The sequence below is a fragment of the Balaenoptera acutorostrata genome, chromosome 12 (genome assembly GCF_949987535.1).
Source record: "Balaenoptera acutorostrata chromosome 12, mBalAcu1.1, whole genome shotgun sequence".
Taxonomy (NCBI): domain Eukaryota; kingdom Metazoa; phylum Chordata; class Mammalia; order Artiodactyla; family Balaenopteridae; genus Balaenoptera; species Balaenoptera acutorostrata.
The window spans coordinates 44,735,278-44,747,463 of record NC_080075.1 but is presented as its reverse complement, the minus strand read 5'-3'; the positions used below and the strand labels follow the sequence as shown (position 1 = coordinate 44,747,463).

Here is a 12,186-nt window from a genome sequence, read left to right as displayed (position 1 = left end):
AATGATTAAACATTAAGATGATTTAGAAAATAAGTTAAAAATGTTAAATATTTGTATGTTGAGTAATTAATTGGAGCTGGATATCAGATGTAAGAACTACCAGTTAGAGGATTGGAATATGAAATAAATATGAGCAGAGCTAAGAAGAAAAAAAGCATGTTATAAATACTATATGATATAGATGGACTAGTAAAGCTTAAAGGAAATTGATATGAGTATAATTAAGGTCCTTTACACCATGTTTAGGAAAGAGAATGATGAGTCTAACCTCAATAATTAACTTTGTTTTCTTTAATGAAACCTTCTGAACATTAAGAGTGTAGTCTTTACTAACTGCTTAAACTATGTCAGAGTGACAAACAGAATCCATTAAACTTCATTGTTTATCAGTAGAGCTGTCTTAAACATTAAGCATATATGGTAGAAAAATGAAAAATTAAATAAGCTGCCTGATTATTTAAGTGGATTTGATTTTTTTAAACAAAATTTAATCAAAACAGTTTCAGTACAACAGTTTCAGAGTAAGATGATTTTTCTGCCCGATTTTTATTTATTTATTTATTTATTTTGACTACTGTGGCTTTAGACTTTTAGTAATACAGAAGAAAAAGCTGTCTTTCTACTGATCCTTTGGTGGTTAACATATTTTATATTTAAAAATGTAACAAACATATAAGGGAATGAATTTTTTTAATGGATAGAAACATTTGTGTAAATGATATCAATGCATTTTATGACTATGCTATTTTTGTTTTTGTTTTTTATTGCATATTTTATTTTTTATATTAAAAAAAATTTTTTTTGGAGTATAGTGGATTTACAATGTTGTGTTAGTTTCTGCTATACAGCAAAGTGAATCATTTATACATATATACATATATATATTATATATATATCCACTCTTTTTTAGATTCTTTTCCCATATAGGTCATTACAGAGTATTGAGTAGAGTGACTATGACTATTTTTGTTTTGGTTATAACTGATTTAAAATTTTAAAATGTTAGCAATTTGTGTATGTTTTTATGTTAATTATAGTGATAAATAGAATTTGCAACTATTAGCTAGATATATTTGATTTTTAAAAAATGTTTTTAGGAAGGTCTAATTTCTATTTAAGTTAGCTAAATAAGTTTAAGCATCTACGCAAAAGTAAGAAATATCTTTCTAAAAAAGTATACCTTTTTTCCTGTGAAATTTGTCTTTGCAGTCAAAAAATGGATAGAACTCAAACAGCTTGATTATTTAGGAATTCCTCAGTTTTATGGATCTGGTATTACTGAATTCAAGGGAAAAAGGTAAAATGGAATTATTATAATCAAATATTGTCCTATAACTGTTTCTCATGTGGTCTATTAGTTATTTGTTGCTGTATAACTAATGACCTAAAATGTGGTGGCTTATAATGACAAACTAATATTACCTTAGTTTCTGTGGGTCAGTTATCTATGTATAAATGGCTTCCCTAGATGCTTCTTGCTCAGGACTTCTTGTGAGGATGTAGTCAGATGTCTTTTGGGCTGTAGTCTTCTCAAGGCTCGACTGGGGAAGGATCTGCTTTCAAGATCACTCATGTGGCTATTGTCAGGCCTAAGAGCATCAGCTTTTAAATTCTCTCACGTGATTGTTGGCAGGCCTCACTTCCTCACCATGTGGGTCTCTCCAGAGGGTGCCTGAGTGTCATAAAGGCATGGCAGCTGGCTTGCTGTAATTGAAAGAGAGAGAGAAGGAGAAAGAGCACACACAAGAGCATGCATCCAAAAAGAAAGTCACAGTCCTTTTATAATCTAATTTTAGACATGATAGCCCATCATTTCTATTGTATTCTCTTTGCTAGAAGCAAGTCATTAAGTCTACCCCATATTCAAGAGAGGAGATCTAATTAAGCTCCATCTCTTGAGGAGAGGCACAACCAAAAATTTGTAGAAATATTTTTAAACTCACCAAACATGGCTAGTCATCACATATAAATAATTAGTAGTGATTTAAAAAAAAAATGTCATTTGTTAGGTACCCATTTTGTTCTTTCATTAGCCTTTTAAGATAGGTGATAATATTTCTTTTCCTAGGTGAGAAATAGGCTCAGAGGTCAGTGCTTTGCCTAAATGGTCTTTAAATGCTATAAATTAAAAAAAAATGAACAAACAGTAATCTTGAAACAAAGTAAAGGGCTACCTATAGGGGGGTGAATGGCTGAGTAAACCATGGTACATCTATATCATGTAATACTATGCAGCCCGTTAAAGGAATCAATTAGAGCTCTACCAGTTGATTTGGAAGGATTTCAATGAGATATTATTGAAAAAAGTATGATGCAGAAAAGTTCATATAATTAGATTGCATTTTTGTCAAAAAAATACAAAAATTCCTATATGTGTTTGTGTGTGTGTATACATAGATATAGAATAGGGGCTGATATGGGTATGTAAGTGAAGGGAAGAAGGGGGGGGGGGAGGTCCCAAACAGAAAAGAAAAGGAAGATGTACATTTAGAAAAACACATGTTTATAAATGTATAGATAAAGTAAATATGATTTTATAAGGTCAAGAAACAAACATAAATAAAATCTTCTGTATGGAAAAATAATTGCTCAAGGCCATATGGCAAGAAGGTGATGGAGTCAAAATGAATTAAGTTCAAGACTAATTTAGAAAGACTTCTCTTTTCATGTTCTGAGACAGTGTGAGTGGTTCAGCACAGCGTGCTCTTCTACTCAAAAACTAACTGCAAAGTAAATACTTAGTGTGTTTCTGCAAAAGAACGGCAAGATTATTAACGTACATTCATTCTCTAATGGTTCAGATTGCATCATTCTTTATTGTTAAGGTGGGGGTATTTTTCCATTGTTTCAAATTCATAAATAGACAGTTTCAGCTTTGCTATTTTAACATCTCCTTTTGACTTCTCCTTCTTATAGTTACAGATTTATGGTAATGGAAAGACTGGGAATAGATTTGCAGAAGATCTCAGACCAGAATGGTACTTTTAAAAAGTCAACTGTCCTGCAGCTAGGTATCCGAATGGTAAGAAAGAATGACTTATTTCCCATGCTCCATTTTCAGATTATTTACTTGTTACAACATACAAATTGTTGCCCTTTGTGGAATTATCAGAGAATGAAGGATTATTGCCCTAGAAATGTCAGTTATTGAGCGTAGATACTATTTTGGTGAAATTGATAACAGTGGGCTCTGTAAGTGACAGAATGTGCTGTGTTTGGCACTACAAACTCAATTAGGCTTTGGTTCTACAGTCTGATTTTTTTTTTTTTCTCACAGCTTTGTTTTACATATCAGAACAAGCTTGCATTGCTATAAGAATAACCTCTCTTTTGTCAGTTATATTTATAACAATGCAAAGTATGGCAAAATATATTATTTTCCATACTACACATGTGGTGGTAAGGGGGTGCTATAAAGTTTTTATTATGAGTTTGGGATGGTGGCAGTAATTAGTGTGGCAATGAATAATATATACTTTGCCAAATAAGAAGCAATGAAATCTTAATAGCACCCATGCACACATTTTGTTTATACCACGTATTCGTCTTATCTTGTTTGTGTTTGGTTTGCCTAAAGCTCCATTTTATTTTTTCCACTTTAGATAGAATGCGACTACTCATGCCAGGTTGGGATGTGGCAAACAGAATTCATTAATTTTCCCATCCATCCTCTAGGCAGCCAACAAATGTTTATTGAGCACTAGGCGTAGGTAACATGCAAGCCTCAAGGGTTTCAGAGATGAAGCATAGGTGTTTTCTGTTACTCTACAGAGGGAGAATGCCTTTCTCTGTGATCATGGACGTGGGATTTTATTCTGGGAGCCCCAAAAGCTTATTTATAATTATTGCTTGGGCAAGGGATTGTTGAGTGGGAGCCATGATTATTTCACTTTAGGTCTCTGATTTTATCATGTTTTTCCTCTTTGCACAGTGTGATTTGGGCACCGTGCTGTCAGGAGCATAGGCATTGTTGAGTCTTGGCTTCCTCCCCATCAGAGGTGCCTTTGAAACACTTGATATTTGAGGATCCTTTTATTCACCTTTTTCCCAGGATGAGCGACCAGCACATGTGATAATTTTAGAATAGATAAATGCATAATTGTGAAATACATCATTTTGTCATTGTTAATGTGAAAAAAAATACATGTTATTCTCTATTCAGAATGTTCAGGTTGATCAGGAGTTCTAAATGGGCATCAGTATAACCTTATATATTTCTTTTCACAGTTGGATGTACTGGAATATATACATGAAAATGAATATGTTCATGCTGATATAAAAGCAGCGAATCTACTTTTGGGTTACAGAAATCCACATCAGGTAAATACAGTATTAAGCTTTTGCCTTCCGTAAGGATCCTCAAAGTATCATACTGAGACATTCAAAAAACAAACTCCTAACAGGCAAGAGTTTGCAAATGAGGACTTAACATGATGAGTGTTGTAATTTATCCTATCTTGCTTATCTAATTTAATGCACTAAACTGATAAGCGATTAGGATGAGGAAGCTGAGACTGGGGGCGGGGGGGTAAATAATTTTATTAATGGACATATAGTGGCTGAGCAGGGATTTGAACTTCTGAGCAAATATAAACAAAAACCATCAAAATGCAATGAGAGAAGGGATGGATTTATGCAGAGAAAAAAAAAAAAAGGCTGTCCCCTTAGTTCTTCTTCCACTGTATAAACAATTAAGTTTTAAACAGAGCAGCATTGCCGATACAACTTTTTGTGATGATGGAAATATCCTGTATGTTACTGTCCAGTATGGGAGCCATTAGCCACATGTGGCTGTTAAGCACTGGCAATGTGGGTAGTACAATACCAAATGCTGGTGAAGATGTGGAACAACAGGAACTCTCATTCACTGCTGGTGGTATGGCCACTGTGGAAGACAGTTTGGCAGTTTCTTACAAAACTGAACATACTGTAACGTATGATCCGGCAGTTAAATTCCTTGGTATTTACCCAAAGGAGTTGAAAACTTATATCCACAGAAATACCTACACACAGATGTTTATAGCAGCTTTATTCATAGTTGCCAAAACTTGAATAAAGATGTCCTTTAATAGTTAAATAAACTGTGGTTCATCTGGACAATGCAGTAGTACTCCACATTAAAAAGAAATGAGCAGTTAAGACATGAAAAGACATGAAGGAAGCTACATGCATATTACTAACTGAAAATCTGTATAATTCCAATTAAATAACTTTTGGAACAGGCAAAAATACGAAGGTGCTAAAAACATCAGTGATTGCCAAGAGTTAGAGAGAAGGGAGGGATGAATTGGCGGAGTACAGAGGACTTTGAGGGAAGTGAAACAATTGTGAATACATGTCATTATACATTTGTCAAAAGCCATAGAATATTCAACACCACAAGTGGACCCTAACGTAAACTGTAGACTTTTGGTGATAGTGACGTATCGGTGTAGGTTCATCCGTTGTAACGGATGTAATACTGTGGTGTGGGATGTTGATAGTGTGCAAGGCTATATTTGGGAGGAGGGGAGAGTGGTGTATGAGAACTTGCTGTACCTTCCACTCAGTTTTACCTAAATTGCTCTACATTTAGTAAAATTGAATTTGAAACTGCTCTAAAAAATAGTCTTAAATAATGAGACTAGTATGACCAAAGAACTGAATTTTAAATTTAACTTAATTCTAATTAATAATTTTTTTCATCTTGCTTTCTTCCCCAGCTTTATTGAGGTTTAGTTGACAAAATTTGCATATGTTTAGGTTGTACAACATGATTTACTTAAGGTATACAAAGTGGTGATTTATTATACATGTATATTGTGAAGTGATTAATCAAGTTAACACATTGATCACGTCACATAGTTACCTTCTGTTTTGTTTTGTGGTGAGAACACTTAAGACCTACTCTTAGCAAATTTGAAGTTTACAGCATTATTAACTATAGTCACCATGTTGGGCATTAGCTCCCCAGAGCTTACTCTTCTTCTAACTAAAAGTTTGTACCCTTTGACCAGCATCTCCCCATTTCTTCCACACCCCAGCCCCTGGTACCACTGGTCTATACTCTGATTTATAAGTTTCACTTTTGTATATGCCACATATAACTGAGATCATACAGTATTTGTCTTTCAGTGTGCCTTGGTTTATTTCACTTAGCATAATATCCTCTAGCATAATGTCCTCTAGGTTCACCCATGTTGTTGCAATTGGCATATTTCTTTCTTTTTTATGACTGAATAATACTCCATGGCATATATATACCACATTTTCTTTGTCCATTTATCCATCAGCAGACACTAAGGTCATGTATGTATCTTGGCTATTTTTAATAATGCTGCAGTAACATGGGAATTCAGATATCTCCTCAAGGTAATGATTTCTTTTCCTTTAGATATATACCCAGAAGTGGATTGCTGGATCATATGGTAGTTCAATTTTTAATGTTTTGTGTTTTTTTTTGAGGAACCTCCATACAGTTTTCCATAATGACTGTACCAATTTACATTCCCACCAACAGCGTACAAGGGCTCCCTTTTCTCCCATACCCTCACCAACACTTGTTATCTCTAATAGCCATTCTAACAGGTGTGAGGTGTTGTCTCATTGTGGTTTTAATTTTTCATTTCCCTGATGATTAATAATGTTGATCACTTTTTCATATACTAGTTGGCCATTTGTATGTCTTCTTTGGAAAAGTGTCTCTTTAGGTTCTTTGCCCATTTTTGAATTGGGTTATTTTGTCTTGCGAGTGAGTTATATGAGTTCTTATGTATTTTAGATATTAACCCCTTATCAGATACGTAGTCTGCAAGTATTTTCTCCCATCCCATAGGTTGCCTTTTCATTTTGTTGATGGTTTCCTTGGTTGTGCAGAATCATTTTAGTTTGATGTAGCCCTACTTGTTTATTTTTGGTTTTGTTACCTATGCTTTTGGTTTCAATTGCAAAAAAGCATTGCCAAGGCCGGTGCTCAAGGATTAGAAGCATTAACATTATTAAAACGTCTGTACTACCCAAAGCAATCTACAGATTCAATGGAATTCCTACCAAAATTCCAATGGCATTTTTCACAGAAATAAAAAACCAATCCTAAAATGTGTATGGAACCATAAAAGACCCTGAATAGCCAAAGCAATCTTGAGAAAGAACAAAGCTGGAGGCATTACACTTCCTGAATCAAACTATATTACAATGCTATAGTAATCAAAACAGTATGCTATTGGCATAAAAACAGACAGAGCCCAATGGAACAGAATAGAGAGCCATGCATATACGATCAACTAATTTTTGACAGGGGTGCCAAGAATATTTAATAGGGCAAAGATAGTTTCATCAATAAATGGTGGTGGGAAAATGGGATACACACATGCAAAAGAATGAAATTGGACTCTTATACCATACACAAAAATAAACTCAAAATGGATTAAAGACTTAAATGTAAGACCTGAAACCATACAACTAGAAGAAACCTAGGAAAAAACCTTAATTTTAATTGGTTTACATTTACAAAACCACATGTGGCTAGTAGCCAGTGTATCAACAGAGATTTAAAGAGTTAAAAAATTGAGTCTATAAATAATCAGAAAACATTTAGCTGAATATTTAACTGAACTGTACATGAGGAAAGAAATTTCTAAATAAAAATACCCCCAAAATCGTATAAAATATTGTGAAATTTCAAATTTGAAGATATCTGTATATTAAAAAAATTGAAAAATGAAAGGCAAGTGAAAATCTGGGAAGTATATTTATGACAAATATTTTAGGATATATAGCAAGCTTTAAGAAAATTAATAAGAAAAACACCAAGTAATTTCTTAAAACAATGATGAAAAAGAATGAGCAGAAAAGAAATACGATTACCTGAGAAATAAATGAAAAAAAGTTCACCATCACTAAAAACTAAGAAATATGCAGATCAAAACAGTGAGGCAACATTTTAAAAGAACTTATCAAATAGGAAAAGTCTAAAATAATAATCTGATGATATTGAGGCTGATGAGGGTGCAGACACTTGTAGAATGCCAGTGGGAATGTAAATTAAATGGGAGTAGGAGAAGAAATTAAGTTAATGGAAGGGCAATTTGGAAATATATATTAAAAGGCTTTAAAAGTCTGCATACTTTTTTAAGGTTAGGTTTATTGAAGTATAATTTACAAACAGTAAAATTCATCCTTTTAAATGTATAGTTTGATGTGTTTTGACACATGTATATCGTATAACCACTACTATAATCAAGACAGAGCATTTCTGTCATCCTCAGAAATTCTCTCAGTCAGTCCCCTTTTCTCACCCTGAGGAAATGATTTCTGCCCCCTTTTTTTTTTTTTTTTTGCATTTTTAGGGATGTCATATAAATGGAATTATATAGGTTTTTACTCTTTGTGTCTGGCTTCCTTTACTTAGCATAATATTTCTGAGATTTATCCATGGTGTAGTTCATTAGTAGTTCATTCCTCTTTAATGATAGGTAGTAGTCCATTGGAAACTACTGCAGTTTCTTTATCTGTTTACCTCTGGATAGATATTTGTGTTGTTTCCAGTTTTTGACCATTATGAATGAAGATGTATAAACATTCACGTACAGGTTTTTGTGTAGGTATATATTTTAACTTCTTCCGGGGAAATAACTAGGAGTGGAATTTCCGGATTGTGTGGAAGTGTATGTTTAACTTTAAAAGAAACAGCCACCCTGTTTTCCAGAGTGATTGTACCATTATACCTTCCCACCAGCAATGTGGATAATTCCAGTTGCCCCATATCTTGCCACCACTTGGTTTCATTAGTTTTAAACATTTAAGCCATTATAGTAGATGTGTAGTTATATCTAGTAGTAGGTTTTTTAAAAGTTACTGTTTTATTTATCCCACATGAAGTGGGAGCATAAATCCAGGCGTTGTATTCCCTCATTGCTGTAAGTAAAATGGACCAGTTTTTAAAATTTATTTATTTATTTATTTATTGTGAATTGTCTGCTCATGTCTTTTGCCCATTTTTCTATCATTTTTTTGTTTTTATTCCTTGATTTTGAAGAGTTCTTTAGATATGAATTATATTAGCCACTAATCTATTACATATTTTGCAGATATTTTCTCCCAATTTGACTTTTCTCCTTTGATTATACTTGTGTTGTTTTATTGTCATGTAGAAGATGAATTTTTAAATTTTTAATGTCAAATTTATCAATCTTTCATTTACTATGGATATTGAGTCATAGTAACCTTGTTCTACAGACAGGTATATATGAATTTTATTATATGACTTCATTCTTTACATTTAAATCTCTTTTTCACTTAGAGTTTATTCTTTTACATGACAGGAGGTATCAACCAAATTTTATCTTTTCCTAAATGATTTTCCAAGTTTTCAACAATATTTATTAAAAATAAAAAACTTTGCTTCAGTGATATTAGATGCCACCTTTATTATATACTAAATTTCCGTACATACTTGAGTTTATTCATGTACTTTCCATTGAATCCTTCTGGTTTGACTCTCTATTTATGCTTCATTGCCATACTAGTGCATTAATTTCTGAGGTTTTGTAGTGTATTTTAATATCTGGTAGGGCTGGTAGTGCCTCGTAGATTTTCTTTTTCAGTGTAATTCTAGCTATTCATATTTTTCTATATTTTGTTGTGTAGCATTTTCATTGGAATTTTGTTAAATTAATTTTGGGAAAACCTGACATCTTTATGATTATAGATGTTCTATTCAACAACAGGGAATGTTTTTGAATTTCACCAGTTTTTACTTTCGTATCTTCTGAGGTATTTTAAAGCTTTCCTCATATTAGTTTTACACGTTTCTTGTTACACTTATTCCTAAATAGTAAACCATTTTTGTTTGTACTGTCAGTGCAGTTTTAGTCTACCATTTTATCTTCTAAGTGATTATTGTTTGTGTATATGAGAGTTATTGATTTTTATGCATTCATTTTATATCCTGTTAATTTACTGAATTTGGGGTAGTTTTAGTAATGATTCTCCAGGGTTTTCTTAGAAAACTGTATATCATATACAAGGAGATACTAGTTTTCCTTCTTTTCCACTTCTTATATTTCCGATTTGTTTTGCCTAATATGCATCCAGTATATAGTAAATTGAAGTGAAGTTCATGACCATCCTTTCCTCTTCTTGATCTTATTGGAAATGCCTAAAGTAGTACCCCCACTAAATGTGATACTGGCTTTAGGACTAAGGCATATTTGTGTATATGTGAATATGTTTATGTGTGTCTTTATAGTTATATTAAGGAAATAATCACCAGTTCCTCTGTTCTTGAATAGATGTTTTGTTTTTATGGAATGGGTATTGAATTTTGTCGAGTGATTGTTTAGCATGTACGGAAATGATCACGTTTTTCTCAGGTCAATTAATATGGTATAATATATTGCTGTGCTTCTAATATTGAACCAACTGTACTTTCCAGGAATAAATCTCACTTTGTTATGGTATATTATTTACTTAATATGGTACTGAAGTGTGTTCAGTAATATTTTATGTAGTATTTTATTATTGGTATTTAAAAGTGATACTGGCCTGTAATTATGTTTTTGTACTATTTTTTTTTATCAGATTCAGGTATCAACATTCAGCTTGCTTCATAAAAAGAATTTGAGGTTTACCTTCATTTTCTGTGTTCCAGAACTATTTCTACTATATTGGCAGCATTTTTTTTTTTTTTAATGTGAAATTCTCTGGTTCTGGTGAGGACATTCCTTGTAACTCTTGATTTTTTCCCATGGAAATTGATTGTTAAGTTCTTTAATCTCTAGTTGGGTCAATTTTAATAGTTAGCAGTTTTGTCTAGTTTTTCAAATTTATTTGTGTGGTGGTCTGCATTGTACTCTCTTAGGACTTTTAAATTTCTTCTCCTTCAATGATTGTTTCCTTCTAGTTATTTTTTATTTTATTTTTTGCTTTTTTCTTCTTTTTTTTTTTTTTTTTTGCCTTGATGAAAGTAGCTAGTTTGTCCATTATGTTAATTTTTCAGCAAACTTGGATTTTGATTTATTAATGAGATATATTGTTTTTTCTTTTCTATTTCATTAATTTCTGATTTTGCCTTTGTTATATCTTTTCTTGTGCTCTTTTAATTTGACCCTTTTGTTCTTTTTTCTTGGTCTTCAATTTGGGATCTAATTCATTTATTTTCATTAAAAAATTTTTTACTTCTTTAGGTGTTTAAGGCCATGATATTTCCTCTGGTCACTGCTTTATATTGTACTTCATGGATTTTGATATGTAGTGTTTTTATTATCTTTATTTTTTCGAAGGTTTGTATTTCTTCACCAAAAAGCAGTGCAGTAGAAGATTTTTAAGTTTTCATGTAGAAAGACCTCTTAAAAATTTTTGGTTATTAAAATCTAGACTTGTGACAAAATGGTCAGAGTATTGTTTATAATAATTTTATTTGGAATGCACTGAAGCTTTTATCATGACTTAGAAGAGGATCAGTTTTTGTCAGTCTTCCATGTTTTCTTGAGGAAAAGATAGTCTCTATTTTCATAGTGTAAAGTTTAATATCTTTCCAGAAGATCTACCTTATTGACTGTATTATTTATGTCATCTATATTTTCATTTAGTTTTTGTCCACTTGATCTATTTTGTACCGAGAGTGGTATTTAAGCCTTCAGTGGTTAATGTGTTTCTGTTGGTCTCCTTGATTCTGCTGTAGTTTCTGTTTTATAAAGATCATTGCTGTGCCATTTGGTAAATATTCATAATTATGTTTGCTGTATTTCTTATGTGTTTTCTTTGATCTTATATTCTTTTAAATTTTTTTGTGGGGGAGGAGTCTGTTTATGAAAGCTTATATTTTTGTTGTAGTGATAATCTTGGTATTTACACCTTTTAAAAATGCTTTGAGCCCACTCTTCTGTGTTTAACTTTTTAGTACTACTATGATAGTCTTTTGTGGTATTTTTTTTTTTACCACAACTTTAATAAGTTCACTATCAGTGAGTTTATTTTACTTTCCTCCTTTCCTTACTGTTGTCTTGAAGTTGTACTACTTTGTCAGAATATATATCATTTGTATATTCTTCATTTATCCCTGGCCTTGTTTTTTTAGTGTTCGAGATAATTATATTAAATGCTCACCCTTCTGTCCTTTTGCCAAAGTTACTCATCTTTTGATTTTTTGAAACTAATCTTCTAGTAGATTGTTCAAGAAGTGCCCATGGGTATAGCATTCCCTTG

General features: G+C 32.3%; 1 protein-coding gene across 2 annotated transcripts in view; it reads left to right on the top strand.

Moving 5' to 3' along the window:
• The window catches only part of VRK2 (VRK serine/threonine kinase 2), an 89,586-nt gene that overhangs the window by 34,677 nt on the left and 42,723 nt on the right, over positions 1–12,186 (top strand). For both annotated transcript variants that reach the window (XM_007189688.2, XM_007189689.3), the window contains exons 5-7: positions 1,210–1,297; positions 2,917–3,022; positions 4,228–4,320. In XM_007189688.2, coding sequence (XP_007189750.2) covers positions 1,210–1,297; positions 2,917–3,022; positions 4,228–4,320 — 287 coding nt within the window. The remainder of the gene's footprint in view (positions 1–1,209; positions 1,298–2,916; positions 3,023–4,227; positions 4,321–12,186) is intronic.